Source organism: Ochotona princeps, chromosome 2, assembly GCF_030435755.1.
Source record: "Ochotona princeps isolate mOchPri1 chromosome 2, mOchPri1.hap1, whole genome shotgun sequence".
Lineage (NCBI taxonomy): Eukaryota > Metazoa > Chordata > Mammalia > Lagomorpha > Ochotonidae > Ochotona > Ochotona princeps.
The window spans coordinates 108,214,726-108,240,153 of NC_080833.1; the positions used below are offsets into that span (position 1 = coordinate 108,214,726).

At 44.0% G+C, this 25,428-nt stretch overlaps 2 protein-coding genes across 11 annotated transcripts in view; both read right to left on the reverse strand.

Moving 5' to 3' along the window:
- NUP210L (nucleoporin 210 like) overlaps positions 1-16,564 on the reverse strand; it is a 124,618-nt gene extending 108,054 nt beyond the window's left edge. The window contains exons 1-5 of the mRNA XM_058660302.1: positions 16,336-16,564; positions 14,935-15,071; positions 3,890-4,021; positions 2,247-2,340; positions 1,587-1,737 (exon numbers count right to left, since the gene is read on the reverse strand). Coding sequence (XP_058516285.1) covers positions 1,587-1,737; positions 2,247-2,340; positions 3,890-4,021; positions 14,935-15,071; positions 16,336-16,526 — 705 coding nt within the window. The 5' untranslated portion in view covers positions 16,527-16,564. The remainder of the gene's footprint in view (positions 1-1,586; positions 1,738-2,246; positions 2,341-3,889; positions 4,022-14,934; positions 15,072-16,335) is intronic.
- An 856-nt stretch (positions 16,565-17,420) lies between these two features.
- TPM3 (tropomyosin 3) overlaps positions 17,421-25,428 on the reverse strand; it is a 33,772-nt gene continuing 25,764 nt past the window's right edge. For 7 of the 10 annotated variants that reach the window (XM_036494724.2, XM_058660303.1, XM_004588957.3 and 4 more), the window contains one exon: positions 17,421-18,816. In XM_036494724.2, the coding sequence (XP_036350617.1) occupies positions 18,734-18,816 (83 nt within the window). In that variant the 3' untranslated portion in view covers positions 17,421-18,733. Of the gene's footprint in view, positions 18,817-19,766; positions 20,224-25,428 lie in introns of those variants that run through there. The other 3 variants (XM_036494725.2, XM_004588963.4, XM_004588964.4) reach the window with 1 other exon arrangement.

The window sequence follows — 25,428 nt, forward strand, 5'->3', positions numbered from 1 at the left end:
AAAAAAAGAATAGAAAATAAAAACTCTTGGGGCCAGTGAAGTGGTTCAAAGGCTAATTCTCCACCTGCAAGCACTAGCATCCCATATAGGTGCCAAGTTGTGCTCTGGCTGTTTCACTTCCCATTCAGCTTCCTGCTGACAGCCTGGGAAAGCAGTCAAGGACGGCCTAAAGCCTTGGCAACTTACACTCATGAGAGAGAGACCCAGAGGAGGCCACTGGTTCCTGGCTTCAGATCCATTCAGCTCTGGCCACTGTGACCATTTGGGGAGTGAACCAGTAGATGGAAGAACTTTCTCTTGTCTTTCCTCTCTGGAAATCTGCCTTTCCAATATAAATCAATAAACAAATAAATCTCTAAAACTATATAGAATAATAGAAAATAAAAACTTTGAAGGAGAAATAGGTAAATTCAAAAGGCCAATAAGGTAAAATGAGGAATACGACCTCACTGTATATTATAAAAAATTTTTTTACAAACCTTAAGTAACAGACGTGCCAGATTAAGTTACTTTCCACTCCTGTTGAATATATTGATTCTTGTGAGGACTTACCTAACACAGGATGTTCTGTAGCATGCAGACATAATAGTATTTCTGCCTCTTGAATTAAATGCTTACCAAAAGACTTTTTCTCAAACTTATTTATGCCAGTTGAACTTATAATTATAATCACATTAAAACTACAATTATGCATGTGAAGAGCTATGGTTCCTAAAAACTGTAAATATTTTGAAAAGATTAAAAGTGAGCTTCTAATATGATGGTGCTTCAAAAAGTTCATGGAAAATGAAATGCAGAGATAAGTTTACTTTGGTGGAAAATATTTTTAAAACCCATGCATATCAAGGGTGTTTCGAGCTAGCTTCCATCTGCTAGCTCACTCCTCAGGTACCTGCAATGGCCAAGACCGTCTCAGGATGGGAGCAGCCAGGAATGCAAGTCGGCTCAGCAAGCTTTCACTAATGCTTCCCAGGGTCTGCCTCAGCAGGAGGTTGGAGTCAGAATTCAAATCCCAGTCCTCCAACGCAGTCCTTGTGTGTTTCAACTGTTTAAACACCTGCCTTGTAATATTTAATTTTAATTCCATTTTTCACTAACTTGTTGAAGCTATCTTGTGCTATTAAATTAGATATACACAAAAAATACAAAAGACTGGTGGGGAAAAAAAAACCCTTGAAGAATACAATAATCTGTACTCAATTTGCTTCATACATTCTAAACTTTTACTTAACTATCAAGGAAAATGAAACTAGAAACTGTGGTTTATGCAACACACAGTATGTATATTTCTCATCGAGGAACTCATGGGTGAAGCAAGCCTTGGGTTTACAATAAAGAATTGGTGAATAAAATGCAGCTATGTAGTTTAACAAAAGCTACCAATCATATTTGTAATTCTAATTATGTAACAAAATGTTTAAGAAAGATAAACATTTTTTTGTGCTAACCTACTTCAAATTACTTTTTCAATTAAATGACCAACTATTGCCAAGAATCATGTCAAGTAAGAGAACTTCTATAGATGAATATTATAAACTGTCTTTTCTATAAGCAAGACTATTAGATGGAAGTTTTTTGGCACAAACCTTATAGAATGGTTCAAAAATTCGAACTTTTACAATAGCAGCTCCGGTTCTAATCCCAGATACCAAAATCATATCTCCTTGCCTCTCTTCTTTTTCCATCTCAACTATATAAGCTGGAGGAGAATATTCTGCTTCAGAGTATTTCAGAATCCTAAAGATACAAAATAAGATTTGTTTTTAGCAGAGCTTCTGAAATTCCTAAGAGAATAAAAAAGGATCTTTCCAATAACATCTTTAGAATGTAAACACTAAAAAAAAAGTTCCCCCACAAGTACTGTAAGAAAAGTACTTACTGGCTAAAGCTGTTCTGGAACTAACATTTGAATTGTCTGAGTTCTATCTTGGCGCTAAAGACAAAGCTTTGTAATAGTATACTGCTCACTCAGTTTCACCAAGCGCAGATAAACTTGAGCAACAAACCAGCCAGGAAACGCACCTGGCTCAGGTTGTGTGTTTCTGCTTTCCCGGACTTCTTCACAGTAGCTCTCACGAGCTTCACCAAAGGACCTACATTCACGCCATATGCATCCAATCAGACATTTCCCCTGGTGAAGCATCTGGTTATTAAATGCCACACACAAAGTCGCTGATCGGTGCACCATCCAATGGCAAGTGTCTCCTCCAAACAAACCCAGACAATTCACTGGGTTTCAGGTTTACCTAATTTTGCTAGACAGCTCTTCTCTTGCTGACTCGTTATCCTGGGCAATGCTCCACTCAAACGTCATCCCTGCCAAGCTGCTGAAAGTGTTTCCTGTAAAGCAAGCCAAAAGTAGTCGAGACAGAAACACGTACTCAAAACCAGTCAGGTGTCTTCTACAAGAAAGGGAAACTTAACCAGATTATTTCTAGGTTGCTTTCAGTAACAAACAGAAGCACTATCATTAACGAACTGAAAACACAGACATGAGGAAGACTCCCTAAACAAACAGAATCAATGCTACTGCATGAACTTTTTCAAAGTACAAAGGATTCATTTTCTGACTAACTTCTGGCCATAAAAATTTTGCCACATTCTTTGTTCCTTTCTATATGAAAGGCGATCTGACGTCCACCTGGTGTTTGATACACATCCTATTCTTGCCTCCTTCAAATTTTTATAAAAACCAGTTCATGAGCCCCACATGGTGGCGTAGCAGCTGGGGTCCTCACTTTGCATACGCCAGGATCCTATATGGGCGCCGGTTCTAATCCCAGCAGCTCCACTTCCCATCCAGCTCCCTGCTTGTGGCCTGGGAAAGCAGTCGAGGACGGCCCAATGCTTTGGGACCCTGCACCCGCGTGGGAGACCGAGGGGAAGGTCCTGGCTCCTGGCTTCGGATCAGCTCAGTTCTGGTCATTACAGTCACTTGGGGAGTGAATCAGCAGATGGAAGATCTTCCTCTCTCTCCTCCTCTCTCTATATATGACTTTCCAATAAAACTAAATAAACCTTTTTTTAAAAAATATTTTATTGTTATTGGAAAGCCAGATATACAGAGAGGAGGAGAGACAGAGAGGAAGATCTTCCATCCGATGATTCACTCCCCAAGTGAGCCGCAACGGGCCGGTGTGCGCTGATCCGATGCCGGGACCAGGAACCTCTTCCAGGTCTCCCACATGGGTGCAGGGTCCTAGAGCTTTGGGCCGTACTCAACTGCTTTCCCAGGCCACAAGCAGGGAGCTGGATGGGAAGTGGAGCTGCCGGGATTAGAACCGTCGCCCATATGGGATCCCGGGGCTTTTAAGGCGAGGACTTTAGCCGCTAGGCCACGCCGCCGGGCCCCAAAACAAATAAATCTTAAAAAAATTTTTTGGTAAATCCAGTTCATGCTTCACATTTAAAATATTCTACTTCACTTGTTTACAAAGAAAGTGGAAATAAATCTAACTGCTCTAAATGCTATTTTATATAATATATTCAAAATAATGTAGAATTAGTCTCAAGAAACATTGGTTTAAAATTAGGAAGCTTCACAGGTCTATACTTGATCCTCTTAACTATATACAAAGTTAATTGACTGAACAGAGCTTGCAAGAGATGCCAAAATATGTTCTTAATTGTTGATCCAGGGCTAGCAACAGAACCTCAGTAGCAGAATTTGGATATTTAAGTTCAGAGACAACAATAATAGCAGGAAAATTTCACAATACAGCATGACTAATACATTGAATTTTACTCAGAATTATTAATTCCTGTTCTACCTGAACCCTGAGAAAATGAGTGCTATTTCCCAGCTATTTTCTCACTCAAATAATTGATTCCAAGAAGGAGGGTATTACTTTCTTTGGGTTCATTGTATTGAATCCTCTGAAGTTCTTACCTTCAGCATCCAACGCTCTCACTATCAGTTCCAGTGGTGAATCATCTACATAGAGTTCTCGGGTCCGAGACACAATTTCAATACTGGTTATCACATCAACCTTAACATCACAGCGTAGTTCATGGTCAGTCACTACAATGAATCCAAAAACTGAGTACTTAATTTAACAGGTTATGAATTTATTAAATCTCTCACTCAGTGCTTATTGTAAAAATTACAAAATGAAAAACAAGACAACTGCTTTTACCTGTAGAAAAAAAAAACAGCATAATGAGAAGACACTAATTCTCCATTTTTTAAAATTTATTCATATATATTTACATGTGTATGATTTTATGTATATATTATATACATGTATGCATGCACACACACACGTATATATTTGAAAGGCAGACAAGAACAGAGACAGAGATCATTCATGTGCTATTCATTCCCTAAATGGCCACAACACATCTAGGCTAGGACAAAGCCAGGAGCCAGGGCTCCTGTGGGAAAGCTGGATGGAACTCCTGGCTCCTAGTTCCAGTCTGGTCGAGCCCTTTGGTTGTTGTCAAAAGTGGAGAGTGACTGGGCCCGGCGGCGTGGTCTAGCAGCTAAAGTCCTCGCCTTCAAAGCCCCGGGATCCCATATGGGCGCCAGTTCTAATCCCGGCAGCTCCACTTCCCATCCAGCTCCCTGCTTGTGGCCTGGGAAAGCAGTTGAGGACGGCCCAATGCTTTGGGACCCTGCACCCGCGTGGGAGACCCGGAAGAGGTTCCAGGTTCCCGGCTTCGGATCGGCGCGCATCGGCCCGTTGCGGCTCACTTGGGGAGTGAATCATCGGACGGAAGATCTTCCTCTCTGTCTCTCTTCCTCTGTGTATATCTGGCTGTAATAAAATGAATAAATCTTTAAAAAAAAAAAAAAAAAAGTGGAGAGTGAGGGCCCGGCGGTGGCATGACCTAGCAGCTAAAGTCCTCGCCTTGAACGTGCTAGGATCCCATATGGGCGCTGGTTCTAATCCCAGCTGCTCCACTTCCCATCCAGTTCCCTGCCTGTGGCCTGGAAAGCAGTCTAGGACCGCCCAAAGCCTTGGGGCTCTGCACCCGTGTGGGAGACCCGGAGGAAGTTCCTGGATCCTGGCTTCGGATCGGCATAGCACTGGCCGTTGCGGCTCACTTGGGGAGTGAATCATCGGATGGAAGATCTTCCTCTCTGTCTCTCCTCCTCTCTGTATATCTGGCTGTAATAAAATGAATAAATTTAAGAAAAAAATTGTGGAGAGTGAACCAGCAGCAGATGGAAGATACCTGTCTCTGCCTTTCAAATAAAATGAAAAAAGTTAAAATAAAAAATGTAAATGTGTTTACTTAGGAAAGCAAATGTGAGAACCATACATTGGTGCCATTAATAGCATCTCTTTCTTTTCAATATTTTCCTCCCTGGACCATCAGAAAAAACTCTCGGACTCACTGTATTAGATACAACCAGGGTTGTAGAACAACCAGAGTTCTTGTCAATAAATCCACAGTGAAATTCAGAAACACTAATTGGAAGTAAAACGCAAATAAAAATGCTTTGTACTGCTACCCTTTAAAAAAAGAAATTTATTCACTTTTATTGGAAAGTCAAACATACAGAGAGCAGGACAGACATAGAGAAAGATCTTTTGTCTGCTGATTCACTCCCCAAGTGGCTGCAACAGCCAGAGCTGAGCCGATCCGAAGCCAGGAGCCAGGACCTTCCCCTGGGTCTGCCATGTGGATGCAGGATCCCAAGGCCTTGGCTGGCCATCCTCAACTGCTTTCCCAGGCCACAAGCAGGGAGCTGGATGGGAAGCGGGGCAGCCAGGACTCAAACCAGAGGCCTTATGGGATCCCAGCGTGAGCAAGGGGAGGATTTTAGCGGCTAGGCTACCATGAATGGCCCACCGTACCTTTTTTTTTTTAAAGTTATCTATTTGAACGGCACAATGATATAAAGACAGAAAGAGTTATCTTCCTTCTACTGCTGGTTCATCATCCAAATGCTGGCAACAGCCCCAGCTGTGTCAGACTCAAGGCAGGAATCTGGATCTTCACCTTGTCTCCCACATGACTAGCAGGGACACAATTACTGGAAAGAGAGCAGGGCAGAGAGAGAGACAGACACACTCTCCCACCTGCTGCCTTACTCTCTGAATGTTCTCAAGAACTGGGTTGAACCAAAGACAGCAAATAGAAACTCCACATGGATGGCAGGGACCATGAAAAATGGCCTCCCACGGTGTCCAGCAGGCAGCTGAAATCAGGAGTACCATGAAGAGTCAAGTGCAAACATTCCAAATCGGGATATGCATGTCCCACACAGTGTTTCAATTGCTGCACCAACAGCTGTCCTCTACAGTACTTGCTTAAAAAGAAAAACTAAAGTGGACTCTGTCAGTCTTTGGACCTTGGAAGGATTTCCTCAACCTTGGAGCAACGAAATCAACAGCATCTCTCAGAATCATCAAAACCACGTAAGCAGTGCCCTCGGAACATACTCCACACCAGGGACCCTGGGATGAGACTGGGTCCATCCCCATCCCTGGGTACTGATGCAGTTGGTCTGCTAGGAACGGCCCTCTCCCCATCCGTCCCCACTTTCTCCAGGTACAGGAGGAAAAAGGAGATTGGAAACAATTCTCATCTACTCCATTCCATGACCCTCTCCAATGCTCCCCACACTAATCAGTGGGCATGCATCCCTCTCAAATGTGTAAACATCATCCAAAATAAAATGAATTTATTACTTTAGAAACAGAGATGTATTTATTTATTTGAAAGCCAGAGATACATAGAAAGCGAGAGTGACCTTTCATCTGCTGGTTTACCCTCCAAATGGCTGTTACTCTTTCAAATAAATATTTTTTAAAAAGATAGTGTTCATTTTCCATTAACTGTTTTGAACACTTCTCACATGCATATTCATGTAATGTAATACATTATTTCATCTTTTATATTTAAAGAAAAACCTTGGGACCAGCACCATGGTGTAGTAGACTAAGCTTTGGCCTGCAGTCCTGGCATCCCGTCAGGAAGGACATCAGTTGCAGTTCCGCCTGCCCCACTTCGAATCCAGCTCCCCGCCTGCAGTCTGAGAAAGTAGCAAAGGATGGCTCAAGTCCCTAGGCTCCAGGCCCTGCGTTATGGCTCAGTGTCTAAAATCCTTGTCTTGCATACCCCAGGATCCATATGGGTGCCAGTTCATGTCCCAGTTGCTTCACATCCTGCTTATGGCCTGGGAAAGCAGTAGAGGATGGCCAAAAGCCTTGGGACCCTGTACTTCTGTGGGAAACCCAGAGGAGGCTCCTGGATCCTGGCTTTGGATTGGCTCAGCTCTGGCTGTTGTGTTCACTTGGGGAGTGAACCAGCAGAGGGAAGATCTTTTGCTCTCTCTCCTTCTGTCTGTAAATCTGCCTTTCAAATAAAAATAAAAAAAAGAGGCTGGCACAGTAGCCTAGTAGCTAAAGTCCTTGCGTTGCATGTGCCAGGATCCCATATGGGTGCTAGCTCTGGTCCTGGCTGCTCCATTTCCCCGCTTGTGGCCTGGGAAAGCAGTAGAGGACAGGCCAAAGCATTGGAAAACTGCACCTGCGTGCGAGACCTGGAGGAGACTCTGGGCTCCTGGCTTCAGACTGACTCAGCTCTGGCAATTGCCGGTCGCTTGGGGAATGAACCAACGGATAGAAGATCTTCCTCTCGGTCTTTGCTCTTCTCTGTATATCTGCCTTTCTCATAAAAATAAATATTTTTTAAAAAAATCTAAAAATACATAAATATTTAAAAAAAACAACTATGCAGGAATAAAAGAAGATTAATGGAATATTAGGGGAAAGTGGATGACAGGTCTATGGGAACTCCTGTACTATCTTTGTATCGCTTCTGTAAATCTAGAATTATTATTATTATTTTTACTTAAAGATTTATTTTTTATTTGATAAGCACAGTTACAGAGGGAGGAGACACAGATAGAGAGAGATCTTTCATCTACTGGTTCACTCCTGAAATGGTCACATTGGTCGGAGCTGAGCAGATCTGAAAACAGAAGCCATGAGCTTCTTCCAGGTCTCCTCTGCAGGTGCAAGGTCCTAAGTACTTGGGCCATCCTCTACTGCTTTCCCAGGCTAAAAGCAGGGAACTGGATCCCAGCTGCTCCACTTTCAAACCAGCTCCATGCTAACATGCCTGGGAAAGCAGTAGAAAATCGTTCAAGTACTTGGACTCTTGTCATCCATACGAGACCAGGATAGAACTCCAGACTTCTGGCTTCAGCTTGGCCAATCCTGTCAGTAGTCATTTAGGGAGTGATTCAATGGATGAGAAATGTCTCTGCTTCTTTCTGTCACACTATCTTCTGAATAAATAAAAACTAACTAACTAACTAAATAAATAAATAAATAAAACAGACCATATTGTGGCATAGTAGGCTAAGCTTCCACCTGTGGTACTGGCATCTCCTATGGGCAACCATTCATGTCCCACCTGCTCCACTTCCAATCCAGCTCCCCACTTATGACATGGGAAAGCTGTGGAGGATGGGTCGAGTCCTTGGGCTCCATACCCATGTAGGAGACTTGGAAGAAACTCTAGGAATCCTGGCTTTGCCCTGGACCAATGCTAGTCATTGTAGCCATCAGGAGAATGAACCACTGAATGAAAGATCCCTCTCTCTCTCTCCTCTTTCTGTAAATCTACTTTCAAACAAAAACTGAAAGATACAAAGTTCTTTCTCAGCCATGAATTCTTTGTATATACTGAGTCCACTGCTTTATGTTCATTGATTTTGTACCCTGCTACCCTGTCAATTCTGTTATGAGTTTTAATAGTCTCTTTACTGAGTCTTTTGGTTTGACTTCCTATTTTACAATTTGAATTCTTTTCTTTTTCTTGCCCGATAGCTCTAGTGAGGACTTTCAATACTACAATGAACAGCAGTAATGATAGTGGACATCCCTCTCTACTTCCAAATCTTAGTGGAGAAACTTTCAATCTTTCCCCCTTTATTGGAGAGACAGATTTGTAGAGAGAAGGAGAGACAGAGAGCAAAGATCTTCCATTACTCCCCAAATGGCAACAATGGCCGGAGCTGAGTCAATGTGAACATAGGAGCCAGGAGCTAGGAGCTTCTTCCGGATCTTCCAGGCAAGTGCAAGATCCTAAGGCCTTGGATTGTCCTCTACTGCTTTCCCAGGTCACAAGCAGGCAGCTGTAAAGGAAGTGGAGCATCTAGGACATGAACCAGCACCCATATGGGATCTCAGCTTTTGCAATGTGAGGGTTTAGCTATTGAGCTATTGCATTGGGCCCTCTAACCTTTCCCTAGTTTGTATGATGTTTGCATTCAGTTTTTCATATATTGCCTTGATTGTGTTGTCGAATATTCTTTCTATACATATGTTGCGTAGGGATTTTAGCATAAAGTGCTGTTGGCTTTTATTAATTACTTTTTATGCATCTATTGAATGATCTTTTTTATTATTATTCATTGTATTGAATTGTTCTATCATGTTAATTGATTTGCATATGTTAAAACATCCCTGGATTCCAAGGATAAATCCCATTTGGTCCAGATGAATGATGTGTCTGATGTGTTGTTGTGGCTCCCCTTAACTGCAGTGAGAAAAGCCTACATACAGAAATCTTCTAACAACACCTGCTGGCAAGGACCCTTGGAGCATGCCCCATGTCGGGGACCCTGGGATGGTATCAGGAGACTGTCCTCCATCCCAGGGTACAAAGGCAGTTGGGAGGCTGGGTGTGGCTTCTCCTCTTTTCTCCCCTCTTCCTCCAGATACAGGAAGGAAAAAAAGACAGTGTGAAAATAATGGTCTGAAGCACCTTCCAGTAGCCCTTGACCCTTTGTACCCTAATCAACTATGCAAAAATTATCAAAAATAAAAATAATTATCTTACAAAAATTTAAAAAGAAAAAAAAGTGTATACATACATTCCCATTAATGAACTATATAATGAAGGCTAGAGAACTTGGAAACAAAGAAGTATGCATTTCCCGAATAAAAGAAGGATCACCAATGAAACTGTTACACATACCTTGACAATTTGATACTACAGTCTCTTCCATTACCTATACTTAAAATGTCATACTTGTAAACAGCAGAATGTTGAAATTGCAACTGTAGCTGAAGGACAATATCATTTGTAACAACATGGAAGGAAGGTGGTAGTGGTAGGAAAAATGGGAAGGGGAAAAAGCCCTATTCCTACAAAACTGTATAATGAAAAAAAAAAGCAATAAAAATACTTTGGGGCCCGGCGCCATGGCCTAGCAGCTGAAGTCCTCACCTTCAACGTGCCAGGATCCCATATGGGTGCCAGTTCTAATCCCAGCAGCTCCACTTCCCATCCAGTTCCCTGCTTGTGGCCTGGAAAGCAGCTGAGGACAGCCCAAAGCCTTGGAACCCATGTGGGAGACCTGGAGGAAGTTCCTGTCTCCTGGCTTTGGATCGGCTCAGCACTGGCCGTTGCGCTCACTTGGGGAGGGAGCTGGATGGGAAGTGGAGCTGCTGGGATTAGAACCAGCGCCCATATGGGATCCCAGGGCATTCAAGGCGAGGACTTTAGCCGCTAGGCCACGCTGCCGGGCCCAAAATAAGTAAATTTTTTAAAAAAATACTTATCTAGAGCCAGCATGTGGCACATTAGATTAAGTCACCACTTGTGATGTCAGCATCCCAAGTGCAGTGCCAGTTTTAGCATTAGCTGCTCTGCTTCCAATCCTGCTTCCTACTAATGCGCCTGAAATGGTAGCACAAGATTGCCCCAGTGCTTGGGTTCCTGCCATGTAGGAGAACTGAATGAATTCTGGAGTTCCTAACTCCTGTTTCTGGCCTGGCCCAGCCATTTGGGGAGAGAAACAATAGATGGAAGATTCATATCTCTGTCTTTCAAATAAGTTCTCTTTTTAAGTACTTATCCCATTCTTCTCTCCCACTAAAAGCACTCAATTATCCAAACCCTTTTTCCTTCTCCATGTGAAGAAGTTAGTACCTAATGGGTGCTAGATTCACTACTCTAAAATATATTTATAGACCACAACTGGTAGGACACAGAAAGGATACTGTCTGGCCTGGGCCATTCAATGTAGTAGTTAAGATAAGATGCTGCTTGAGACACTGCACCCCACATCTGCCTGAGGGTTCGAATCCCCACTCTGTTCCCAACTTAGCTTGTTTGTACTGCACACTTTTGATGAAGTAGTCCCATCTCTGCTACCCACATGGGAAACCACTACTCCTGGGTGTATCTGGTCTAGCACTGCTGTTGAGGCCATTTGGGGAATGAATCAGTAGATGGGAGATCTCTGCCTCCTTCTCTCCCTCTCTTCTCTTTGCCTTTTAAGTAAATACAAATGTAAATGAAAGGAAGAACAGTGCTGTGGTGCAGCAGGTTAAGTGAGTGCTTCCAACACTGCTATCCCATATTGGACTATTTGTGCCCCAGCTGCTCCACTTCTGATCCTGCTTCCTGTTAATGTTCCTGGTAAAGGCAGCACAGGTACACAAGTTCCCTGGACCCCGTGACCCACGTGAGAGACCAGAATGGTTTCTGGCTCCTATGCTTTGTCCTTGCCCAGCCCTGACTGTTGTAAGCATTTAGGGATGGGAGATCTTGCTCCCTCTTTTCTCTGTTGTTCTGCCTTTCAAACAGATTAGTACATCTTAAGAAGAAAAAAAAAGTGATTGAATTACAAACACGTTTGATTTTTGATATGTAACCTGATAGTCAACGATGGGTTTTGTGTTGTGGGAAAGCATGTTAAGCCATCATTTGGGACACCAGCACTCCATGCAACAGCACCTGTTGCAGTCTCAACTACTCTTCTTCAGATCCAGGTCCCTGTTAATGTGCCTGGGAAAGCAACAGAAAACAGCCTAAATATTTAGGCCCCTGCATCCTTGTGGCAAACCCAGAGGACATTTTAAACTCCTGGCTTTGCCGTGGCCCAGCTCCAGATGTGGTTGTATGGGGAACAAACCAGCAAATGGAAGATCATTCTATCTTTTTGAGTCACTCTGCCTTTCAAAACAATACATTTCCAAAAGTTAATAAATTTTAAAATGGGATCAATTAACAAAAGAATATTAAAAAGATATCTAAAACTCTTACCATACGCAACATGCCCAATCAAGTCTCTAACCTCTATCCAGTGTGTCTGTCATAACCACTAACTCACTAAAATATTTACCATATTATCACCCTAAGTAGTCTAATACCAAAGGAGTGTTTAAGTCTTTTTTCCTTAGAGACATTTTATAGCTAGTAGGCAACTCCATGTTAAATGCATGAATAATTTCTCTTAGGCATATTCTTTCCTTTGAAAATGTCCTTTGCAGATAAGCCCCACCTGATCTTGATTCCTTCTAAGATTTCACCCCATCATACACATATGCATGCATACACATAGCATACACATGCTTTAATTTTTCCACTTTCCTGATTTCACTGAAATAATCTTTTCCCCTCATTATCCTATTACCTCTAATACTTTCTGAAAAACAAGCTTTTCTTTTTCAATGGTTACAAAGAATAAATTGTCTGGAAAAAAAAACACCCTTTGATTCTTTTTGATTTCCTGTTTCCATCGAGATGGGCATGTACCTAGTAGGTTATTTGAAGTGGCATTTATTATTGGGGTCTCCATTGCCAAACAACACAATTATATTAATGCTAAAATTGAGAAAGTTAAGGTATCCAAGGGCAGGACTGGGTACAGTTGTTAGGACACTGCTTGGGATGCCCACATCCCATATCAGAGTACCTGGCTTCAAGTCCCAGCTCCCCAGGCAATCCCAGCACCCGGCTACAGGGACTAACTCAACGGTCCCTGTCACCCATGTGGAGGATCCAGACGGGGTTGCCAGCTTCTGGCTTCGGGCTGGCCCAGCCAAGCCTGTTGTGATATTTGGAGACTAACCAGCAAATCAAAGATTTCTGTCTCCCTACCTTTCAAATAAATTAAAACAACCAAAAAGGTGCTTTTAAAACTTTTTTTAAGTATTGCTATAAGTCACATGAAATTAAGCTGAAAGGGCCTCACATGAGAGCCTAGTGGCTCAATCCTAGCCTTTCATGTGCCAGGATCCCATACGGGTGCCAGTTTAAGTCTTGGCTGCTCCACTTCCCATTCAGCTCCCTGCTTGTGGCCTGGGAAAGCAGAAGAGGACAGCCCAAAGCCTTGGGACCCTGCACCTGCACGGGAGACTCAAAAGAAGCTTCTGGCTCCTGACTTCAGATTGGCTCAACTCTGGCTGTTGCAACCACTTGGGGAGTGAATGAGTGGATGAAAGATCTTTCTCTCTGCCTCTCCTTCACTCTGTAAATCTGATATAACTTTCCCATAAAAATAAGTAAGTCTAAAAAAGAAGAGAATGTAATTACAATCTAATTGTAATTTTTACTTTTTAATTTTTCATATTTTTATTTAAAATTTCTTTTTAATCTAATTTTTAAAGATTTATTTATTATTTTGAAAGGGAGATGTACAGACAGGAGAGACAGAGAGCAAGATCTTCCTTTTACTGGTTCACTTCCCAAATGGCTGCAACAGCCAGAGCTGAGCTGATCAAGATCTCCCATGTGGGTGCAGGGTGCCAAGGCCTTGGGCCATCCTCTACCTTCCCAGGCCATAGGCAGAGTGCTGGATCAGAAGTGGAGAAGCCAGGACTCAAACAAAGCACACACATGGGACGCAGGTACTGAAGGGGCAGAAGCCTAGCCTACTACACTGCATACTGGCCCCCGTATATTTGTTTTTACTAGGGACCAGAATAGTACAAGACTAATTTAAAAAAAAAAAAAAAGGAGGGGTCTCTGTCATGTGCGTGGGAGACGCGGATTGAGTTCCTGGCTCCCAGCTTTGGCTGTTCATCTCTGGCTATCTCCAAGCATTTAGGGAGTGAACCAGGAGGGATACTACCTCTGTCTCTGTCAGTCTCTTCAAATATAAGTGAAAAAAAATTGTCAATCTTTTTCCTTCTTCTTTATAACAGATGACATCTTTAATTTTATGAAAGATAGCATAGCAAACACCCTCTATAGTCACATTATAATCACTCACCAAAATTACTGAAAGTCATTCAGACATTTCTATCTTACCAGAATGGCAATGAGGTCTCAAAAGCACAGGGATACAAAAATTCCTGCTCTAATTGGGGTACAAACAGCAATATTTTTTCCCAGAGATTTTTTTTGTTGTTGTTGTTTATTTGTTGTTGTTCATTAAAGATTTACTTATTTTTATTGGAAAGCCTGATATACAGAGAGGAGGAGAGACGGAGAGGAAGATCTTCCATCTGATGATTCACTCCCCAAGCGACTGAAACGGCTGGAGCTGAGCCAATCCGAAGCCAGAAGCCAGGAGCTCTTCCGGGTCTCGCATGTGGGTGCAGGGTTCCAAGGCACAACACCCATATGGGGATGCTGGCATCACAGGCATAGCTTTACCCATTTTCCCACAAGGCCACCCTAAATAGCAATTCCTGAACAGCTCCGGACTAAAACACAGTATTGTGCTTCTCGAACTATAGTATTTAAAAAAAAAAAATCTGTTAAGATCCAGTGCCCTAATTAAAAAAAAAAAAAAAAAAAAAAAAAAGATTCAGAGCCTGGATGCACAAAGATTCTGCTGGAGACTGCAAATTTACATTTCTAAAAAGTATCCATGTGCGGCAGGCAATGCTGGTGACACTAACTGGCACCTGCATCCTGAGAAGTTCTATTGTTCTATACTGCCTTTTCTTTCTTTTAATTGCCTTACTCCAGCCCCATCGCAACCTTTAACACCTAAATTAGTTCTAGGTGAATGAGTCTTTTATGGTTTCAAACAATCAGACTCTGCACGGTATCAGGTACTCTGCCGGATGCTGGATACACTGAAACAAAAATTAAAAAAAAAAAAGTTAACCAAGGAAGCTGTAACTGGGGCTTAGGGTACAGGAAGTCAACACTGTGTTAACCATCTACACAAGAAATTAGAGTATTCCAATGCAGGTGGAGTGTTAACAGTCTTCACTCTCAACGTACCTACTTCCCGAGCAAGAATAATACTGCTGAGGCGTATGGGTTGGGTAGATTCAGCAATGAGTACAGCTCTTCGGGAGCACAAGGTGTCATTTTCATATAAAGGCTTGACAGTAACTGCATCATGATGGGTGGAATGCCTGCCAGAACAAAGCGCTTGAGAGTTTGAAATACATGTGGTTCAAGTTCACTTGGGTTGGAACAGACTCTTATAGTTCCAGTGCCACAATTTAATGACACTCTAAGGTAGGAACACTGCTTAAGGACACATACAATACAGTGGGAAAGGCTTATCAGAACCTTTTCCACAAATCTTATTATGGAAATTCCACCCATGTTATATTGTCTCTCCATAGTTTACATGACACTATTACTTTCTTTTCTCAGAGTGCAAAAACAGGATGATGTTGTTTCCAATGAGGCATCCTAGAAGCTGAGCTTTTCCAAAGATGGAAAAGTTAACTCCATCATGAGTTGTGAATCCAACTGAAACATTAAAAGCAGCACTTCTAGAGCTGGAAAGGAACAGCTTTCATAGGAGAGCCCTTGCATCCTCCTCTCAGGAAATACCACACACTGGGTCATGTTACCAGGCCAATTCCCTGAGAAGGCCTCCTAAACTGGGAGATGAACTGCTCACACCCTGAGCCTCACTGCTTCCCTTAAGGAATGAGAAAAAGGAAATGTGCTTAGCATGAATGCACTGGTATCTTGGAAGTTCACTGTCGTCAGATTTCCTCACACTTCAGGCAACCATATAATTTACCGACGGGTTCTCTCACACCCAAAATACTATGCCTTTCCACCTTTGGTCAGAAATGAAGCCAGCCCTCTAGTTCTCATCAGTTTAAATGAACACCCTGATCGGGAGAAGGGATATAAGACATCTGTTACACTACAGGAAGACATCTCTCCTGTACCCACTAGTCCTCATATTCCGAAGTTTTCACTGCATGGCTCATGGGTCTGTTTCCTCATGGAATGGGAATCCTTACTTCAGAAGGCTGTCCGGGTGAGTTCACTAATGCAATGCTGATTGTTTGGTTTTCAGAACCTCCTCACAGTGAGACCCTCACACGCCAAGTCTTTCGGCCCCTTGAAGAAATTTGCTCAGCTCTTGGGAAAGCCCTATCACACACCCTGAAGTCCCTCACAGCAGTCTAGGGACCACACCTTCTCCCACACAGTGAAAAGTAAACCCTTCGCAGTCAGAGCCCAGATCCCGATGATCCACCCACAACTTGAACAACATCCAAGGGCAGCCTCCCCTGCCCCATCACTGACACGCCCTTCTCCCCACACGGTTATCAGATGGCATCCTAGTGGGGTCTGACACAGGTAAACCTTCCTATTTGGAATGGACTGGTCAGGGGCCACACAGGTTGGATATCTCCTACCACTCACCAAGTGTAGCAGCCCCGCTGTGCCTCCAGAGGGAAGGGCACCCGCCCTGGCTCCCGGCCAAAGGGTAGCAACACCTGAGGCACGTTCAGTTTGTTGGCCAGAGTTCCACGCCAAACCAGCAGCAGCAACAGGAGGCACTGAAGCGGCCGCCACAAAGACAGCCTCAAGTTTGGGGCCCCTGCATCCATCATGGCGACCACCAGGGCTCAGGTTCCCCGCCAACCTACGGCCTCGCCCTCAGCACAGACACCGGCCAATCCACAGGCGTGACGTCATCAGGGTGGGCCCTCCGTCCCGCTCAGAACTGTGGGAGGTTGACAAGCCAATGTCAAACGCTGGGGGACACATCTTTTTAATAAGAAAAAAAAAAAATAGCATAAGTCCTTTTAAAAACCGAGTAATTTCCCAATTTAATTGCTCCTTGTCTACTGTGTGAGGCTTGTAAGCCAAATAAAAAGTTTTCAAAAAAAATTTTGCAATAATTTCCAGTCAGCATCAGTACAGGCCTATAAATGGAAACATTTTCCAGTCTCTGAGTACAGTCTGTCAAAGGAACCATCTGATTTTTACTAGGACGTTGGGATTCATGTCCAGCCTCAAGGCCGGAGAGCAGGAAATGCCAGATGCCAGGGGCTGAAGGCCATCCACTCACAGCCTGTCTCTGAGCAATCCTTGTTGAACTCCCAAATATACACCAGAATCTTAACTGAAAAACCATCTCAGATGTCCACTGACTGCAATATATGATTAACATTGTCTAATAATTTAAGGAGCAAAATAGAGCTATGGTTTTAAAGAATATAATTGTACAAGATAATATATTTCAGCCTGAAGATGTTAAATGCTAAATTAACACAACCTAGAAGAGGCTGGCACATAAATAGTTCCAACCTTCACATTCACTTTGATATTATCTCCATGAGCAACTCCAGGGCTCAGTTTGGAACCCAATGTGGGTCAGCTTCCAAAGAGTGTGCTAACATAGTGAACCTGGCTGCTAGCGTCACAAAGATCTGATTCTTAAGCTTCGGTTTCTGTGGAGAAAGTACATTTGGTTTAGAAATAAAAGTCAAGTGCATCTGAGAGAGTTGGAGGGACTGGTTCTTTATTTCAAAAAGACACTTATTGTCAATATTCAGTATCAAAACAGTTACATATTGGTTTCTCTTTTCTCCCAGTGGGCCCCAGAGAGACCACACCAAAGGAGAATACATTGTAAGCCAATAAGCTGCAGGATGTACGCCTGACAGACCTCACTCACAGAAACCTCACCAAGAGTAGGGACTGGGTGGGGAAGGAAACTCTGGAAAGGCCAGCACACTGCCACCCCAGTCTGTGGAGAGCTCCCACAGCCAGAAGGGCTGGCCAGGGTTCCCAAGGCCAGAGAAGCAAAGTTTCAAAATTAATATAAAATTTTAAAAGTTTTGTACATAAGCGATTCAAGATTTCTCCAGCACTGACTGATACAAAGCACAATGAGATGGCACTTTTTAGAAACAGCAGCTTCAGACCCAGCGAAGGGTTGGTGAGATGAGTTTTCTATGGCAAAAACATAATCATCTTTTCTTTCAAGCAGGCAAGAAAGCAACAAAGTGCTCCCTTCAACCTAAGCGGCACATGATCTATTCTGCAAGCTGTTGAGAAGGGACAGAAGTGGGAGAGGGGGAGAGAAAAAACTGGTCTCAGGGACCTTACCCTCTTAATTTGGTCACTTCTGATTAAAAAGGTTAAAAAAAAAAAAAAAAAAAAAAAACACAGTTGTCCAAAGATCCCTTAAAACTGTAAACCTCAACAGCATAGTTTCTTTATTTGTTTTTTGGCCAACTCCTTCTAGAATCACCTTTCTGGTTTGGCTGATGCTTTGTCCAGAGCAATGAGGTTCCCCACAGAGGAGTCTTTTCCCTGGGCTCTGTTTGGCTCCTACAAAGGCAGGCCCAACCTCTCCTCCCCTCCTCTGTGGAGAGGGCACCAGGCAATCAGCTGCCAAGTCACCTTCACAAATAAGAAAGGGATTCAATTGCTGCCTCAGTGTGGAATCACTTGGAATGTTTTACAAAACAGTTGCTACAACAACAAAAAAGGTCATTACAAAATGTGTACATCACAACATGCTTTTAAAGACACTTTGCATTGTGCTCACATTCCCTTAAATGTTGTTCCCAAAAGTGCTCAGCCTCTGGTCCCACTGCAGTCTCTGGGAAGAGGCAGAGACAATTTGGTGGCAAAGACAGGGGGGAGGGTGGGGTTTAAGGATGGAGGAGGTGGGTAGGCAAAAAGGAGAAAAAGCAGCCTTCCAGTTAAAGTATCAGCCCTCAGTGTTGAGGTCAGCTCTGGGCAGGCTGGCCTCAGGTGGAGTCGGGGTTGGAGGGGAGTGGCGGCAGGGCGGGACGGGAGTGCTCTACATCTCGTTCAGGTCAAGCAGAGTCTGGTCCAGCATCCTTTGTGTACAGAGGTGCTCCTCTTTGGTGCATTTCAGTTTATCTAATGGGGACAAAGCAGAGAGGTTATAAATGGTTCATCCCAAGGTCAGCCCACGCACACTCGATGCTGGTTGCAGGGAAGATGCAGGCTAATTAAGCAGCTGCCTTCTTGGCCACAGAAGTAAGCTATTGCATCATGGGGTTTTGCAGGGCCTCTGGCTTGTCTACTGAAGCTAAGCAAGTGTTGCTGTACTTCCTGAGGCAAGGAGGTGGGGACCTCAGTCAACCGCTTCCTGTCCCTCCCACACCCAACCACGGCTTTCCGTTTGCAGTCACTGAAGAAGCAGGCCTTCATTGGGTCGCTATGCATGTGCCTAGCAATGCCTGCAAGGCAATGCCTACTTGAAATGGCTCACTGGAGTTTAACCACTGCAAACAACGATGACCATTTCTACGAGTAAGATACACTCAACACTACACCACCAGTGTGTCCCTCTTCTACATGGAGGATAAGACCTTACTTGACCGAGAGTGCAGGAGGAGCCTTCAGGTGGCACATTCTCTCTCCAAAAAGGAGAGATGAAGGAAAAGAACAGAGGGATAGCAAAGACACAAGCCCTCATAGCAGGATCAGAGATTGTAAAGAAAATAAAGGTAAGAATACTAACCATTCTTGCAAGCAACTTCTGAGATTTTTGCAAAGCTACTGCCCAGAACTAGCCTGTGACAATTATTTACAATGGAACATAGATCCAGAAAAGGAATCAAGGGGTAAAACATCAGATGGGAGTGCAGCAGCTGACTACTGCAGCCCGTCTAACCTGCCGGGCCAGCAAATACACTGGTGACTCTGGAGAGGCGAGGGAGGACGACTCCAATCTTCTACCCACGGAAGGGGATGGCAATAGGCACCCATACTGACAACCCACACCCTCCTTGCCCTTCCCTTTTTTTTCCCTGCCCCATCAAAAAAGGTCCACCCCTGGGACCTGCAGATGAAGCAGTTACAACTTCTTATCAAGTCAGTCCTTTTATTGTTAGAAAACAGCAAGGTAACACATCCTACAGTCACAAGTGAGAGAGCAAAAATAAAAGGTGGGAAACAAAATCCTCCCAATATTTTCCAAGATCACCTTTCAACCCCTCCCTTGTATACTCATTAGTTCCTGGAAAGGAATTGAAATACAGTACCAACTGTTCCAACTTTCACGGTACTGTGAAGCAATCAACAATATTCTAAGCTTCCCGCCCACACACCATTTAAAAAGCAGAGGCAAAAAATTAGAATAGCTTAAAAAAAAAAAAAAAAAGAATCAGCGTTTTGCTGGGGTCCAGGTCAGTGGTGTGAGCAGTAAGCTCAGTTAACGGGCACCAGGGAGCACTGCCCGTCAGTCACAGAGATCATGCAGCGTTAGCTTCAGCTCATTAGAAAGCAGGCGATTTCGCTCAAGTTGGTTGTAGAGGCGCTCTGCGGCAGCAATAGAGAAAAGAGAAAACAAGAGAAGGAGAGGAAAAAGAGAAGGAGAGAGAAAAGGGAAGGTTAGTCGAGCACCAGAAGTTAATGGAGTTTTTTAACTAGCTGGTATACAAAAGCATGCATCTGTGTAAGTCAGGGCAGATGCAAGGATTCAGACAGAGGACGGAAGTCAGTCAGCCGGCGGGACAACCAGCAGAAGAATGGAATGGAATGAAAAATGCAGACTGACCAGTTGGTAGGGGAACATTTTCAAGAAGGGAGGGGAGCAATTTAATAAAACTTCCTTCATGGTATTTGCATTCCTTTCCTGGGCTGAGAAACAGATAAGCGAAAAAGGGGGAAAGGAAGAGCTAAGGTTGGCTTAAAAGAGGTACATTCACAATCATCAGAGGTTAAAAGAAACCAATGTGATTTATTGAACATTTTTCTGTAAAAGCATTCAACACAGTCTTATGAACGACAGACTGAGTTAAACAGTCCCATATCTACCCAATCCTACACATTTTTTTTTTTAAATTGAGAGGTAGAAAGAGGGAGAGAGAGCATTTGATTCAAGGGCTCACTTCCCAAATGCCTGATTGCCTCGGCCAGGCCAGGCCAGGAGCTGGGAACTCAACCAACATCTCCATATGCGCAACAGGACCAACTGCAGATGACATGGCTTCCCATGGTTCTTAGCAGGAAGCTAGAGTCATGAAGTGGACCAAGGGCACTGGGATGTAAGACACAGGTGTCCAACTTACACTGTAATTGCTAGGCCAAATACGTGCCTTGTTCCTATACGTTTAAAAGACCCCAGACTTGTTCAGATCAACAGATTATCCAAGGAAGGAGAGTTATTGATATAAAAAAGAAAAACTACCCTTAGGCTAACATCGTGGTAGTGAGTTAAGCTGCTGCCTGTGGTACTGGAAACCCACACAAGTGCTTGTTTGTTTGGACTGCTCCACTTCTGATCCAGCTCCTTGCTAATGTTATCTGGGAAATCAACAAAAGATGGCCCAAGTGCTTGGGAGACCTGTCTGAAACTCCATTTGGAGTTCAGGCTACTGACTTCGGCCTGACCCCAGCACTGATCATTGTGGTCACGTGCAGAGTGAACCAGTGGACTGAAAATCTCTTCCCCACCCACCCCACCGCCTCCCACTGTCTTAACATTATCCTGTTTTTCAACCTCCCTTGCAGTGAGGGGGAAGATCATATGATCAAGCGTCAACCAACAAGATGCTTGAAAAGAGTTGGCTAGGGGCTTCTGAGAAAATAGTTTCAGGCCCGGTGCGATGGTTTAGTGGCTTAAGTCCTCGCCTTGCACATGCCAGGATCACATATGGGCGCCAGTTCTAATCCTGGCAGCTCCACTTCCCATCCAGCTCCCTGCTTGTGGCCTGGGAAAGCAGTTGAGGACAGCCCAAAGCCTTGGGACCCTGCACCCACATGGGAGACCCAGAAAAGCTCCTGGCTCCTGGCTTCGGATTGGCTTAGCTCTGGCCGTTGAGGTCACTTGGAGAGTGAACCATTGGATGGAAGATTTTCCTCGCTGTTTCTCCTCCTCTCTGTATATCTGCCTTTCCAATAAAAATAAATAAACCTTTTTTTTTTAAAGATTTATTCAGTTTATTACAAAGTCAGATATACAGAGAGGAGGAGAGACAGAGAGGAAGATCCTCCGTCCGATGATTCACTCCCCAAGTGAGCTGCAACGGGCCAATGTGCGCCGATCCGAAGCCGGGAACCTGGAACCTCTTCCGGGTCTCCCACGCGGGTGCAGGGTCCCAATGCATTGGGCCGTCCTCAACTGCTTTCCCAGGCCACAAGCAGGGAGCTGGATGGGAAGTGGAGCTGCCGGGATTAGAACTGGTGCCCATATGGGATCCCGGGGCTTTCAAGGCAAGGACTTTAGCTGCTAGGCCACGCCGCCAGGCCCAAAATAAATAAGTCTTAAAAAAAAAAAAAAAAAAAAACACAAAAACTTTCTCTCTTGCCTTGGACATGAAGATGTTTAAGAGCCTATAGAAAAGACCAGGAGAATCTCAGAAATCCCGGGAGTTCACAGTTGCTCATGGGTAGACTTCATGATTAAAAATAAATAAAGCCTATATTTATTTAAAATAACTGCTGAGCTGTTTCTTGTCAACAAGAGCATTCCTGATACAAGCAGACCTGCTAAAGTCTACTGGCTCTATCTGGATTTTCTACTTGAAGCACACCTTAGGAAATGGGGTGGTTTTCACACCCAACTGAACAGCAGTGATATTAGAGACAGGAACGCCTGACAACTTCCTTCCAGTGTCAGCATCTGAGACTCATAGATATGTTTATCTTATGTTTCACAGCCTGTTTCAAAATGGCCTCTAGATTATTATTTTTTGGGGGGGGGGGATTTGTACGTTTGTATCTTTTTTTCAAAGATTTTTATTTTTTAAATTTTTATTACAAAGTCAGATATACAGAGAGGAGGAGAAACAGAGAGGAAGATACTCCATCCGATGATTCACTCCCCAAGTGAGCCGCAACGGCTGGTGCTGTGCCGATCCGATCCGAAGCTGGGAACCAGGAACCTCTTCCGGGTCTCCCACATGGGTGCAGGGTCCCAAAGCTTTGGGCCGTCCTAGACTGCTTTCCAGGCCACAAGCAGGGAGCTGGATGGGAAGTGGAGCTGCCAGTTAGAACCAGCGCCCATATGGGATCCCAGTGCGTTCAAGGTGAGGACTTTAGCTGCTAGGCCACGCCGCCGGGCCCCAAAATGGCCTCTAGATTTCAATCTGAAACAGATCCTTTCCCAGCCTATCTGTGAGTGCTGCTTGCCACTTTGGCCTTCAGGGCTGAGGTTTCCCCCCAGCTCCACTGGAAAGCTGGGGACCGGAATGATTCCAATCATACTTGTTACTTTATTTTTTACTATCAAAGCAGAAAGCACATATGGATAGGAAGCCTGAAAAGCAATTGTCAACAGTAGCAGTTATACTGAAGAAGAGAATTAGGGTAATTAAAACATAGAGATCTAGTTAGAGCCTGGCATGGTGATAGCCTAATGGCTAAAGTCCTCACTTTGCATGCGCTGGGATCCCATGTGGGCACCAGTTCACATCCCACTTGCCTGCCCTGCTTGTGGCCGGGCAAGGCAGCTGAGAACGGCCAAAAGCCTTGGGACTCACATGGGAGACCCAGAAGAGGCTCCTGGCTCCGAACTGGCTCAATTCCAGCCACTGTGGCCACTTGGGGAGTGAATAAGCAGATGGAAGATCTTCCTCTCTGTCTCCCCTCTTCTCTGTGTATTTGACTTTCCAATAAAAATAAATCTTAAAAAATATATATATAGATATAGATAAATCTACTTTATTTGAAAGGCTGAATGACAGGAAGACAAAACCATCCATCTGCTGATACGCTCCTCAAATGGCTGCAATGACTAGGGCTGTTCCAGGTTGAAAGCTGGAGCCCATAACTCCCTCTAGGTCTCCCACATGGGTGGCAGGGCCACCACCCATCATGTTTGCAGACACCATCAGAAGGGAACTTGATGGAAAGTACAGCTGCCATGACTCATACAAGATGCCCACACCACACAGTAGCTTAATCCTCCGTAACGCTGGCCCCAGGGCATTTTCCTTGAATTGCATTGTTCAATAAACCATTTTCAATAGGGATGAAACCGTCCCTCTCCCTTCTCCAGGGAGAAGGGAGTAACACGCAGGATTATTTTGTACATCTAAGACTTGTCCTACACTGAATAACAAAAGTTCACGACCGACCAACACTATTCCAGCTTGTAAAGTTCCATTAGGCCTAGAATTGGACCTGTCTTACTGGCCGGAGTATCCTTGACACAGTAGTCAGTCAAAAGTTGCAAACTCTTCTCTCAGATTCCTCAAACATTCTGTTACATACAGACCTCATACACAGCCCAAGCTCAGAGGGTATTTAACACCAATTTGTGTAATTGTCACTCCTGTCTTCACAAATATCAGAATCTTCTCCCTCCAAGTATTCAGGTCAGCAAGAGTTTTGATCATTCATGGATGAAATTCAGAGACACAAAATGAATGAAAGCATTTTATTGCCTAACTAAATCCTAGAAGGCAGAGTTCCCAAAGATTTTCATGAAGTCAGAACAATGCAGTTGTTCTCTCACCTTGAACTTAGCTTCTAACTTTTATCTGCAGTGACTAAAAGCTCAAGATGCGATATCAGCCCCCTAAAGTGCACAGTTCCCTGATAACAGTAAAACTAAACAAACAAGAAAGGGCAAGGCAGGGGTGGACACTGTGGTACAGCTAAACTGGGACGCCTATACTCTATATAGGAGTGCCAATTCAGGGCCTGGCAACCTTGTCTCCGAACCAGATCACAGGATCTTCCCTCTGCCACCTACACTGTGACACCCAGGCGGATTCCAGACACCTGAAGCCATCCCTCCCCTACCTATTGCACACAAATGAGAATAAGCCAGAGGATGATCTCTGTCACCTGCCTTTTTTCTTTAAAGATGTATTTAACTCAAAAGAGTTACAGAGAATGGGAGCCAAAAAGAGATCTTTCATCTACTGGTTCACGTCCCAACTGGCACCAACAGCCACAGCTGAGCTGATCTGAAGCCAGGAGCTTCCTCTGGGTGTCCCACATGTGTGTAAGGGCCAAGAACTTGAGATATCCTCTGCTGCTTTCTCAAGTTACAATCACGGAGTCGGATTAGCAAGTGGAGTAGCCAGGACTCAAACCAGTGCTTGCAGGCAGATGGATTAAGCTACTGTGCCACCTCACCAGTCCCATCACTTTGCCTTTCAAATAAATGAAAATAAACTAAAAAATATAAACTTTTTTTAAAAAACAAACAAACAAACAAAGGTAGGGCAGAGATTCCATTTGGCTCAGTGTGCCTTTTATCCATGCTCTACTGAACAAGCCCATTGAGCTGGGCAGCAACTGATCAGTATCAAGTGAAAGGCAGACTGGTATGGGGCTGAGGTAAGGCTGCCCAGCAAAGCAGGTCAGTTCTGCCTAACAGGTACCAGAGGGTCCAGTCATAATCTTTATTGTTCAGATCAACAACGGTTATCAAGAGGAAAGGATGGGCTTCAACATACTAGCCTGTGGGTATGAGAAATAAAGCGGGAGAAATCCACAGGCCAAGTTCTCGATTCTGATGCTTGACCCCACCCCCACAGTTCATCCAGGCTCAAGGAACAGGATGGCTTC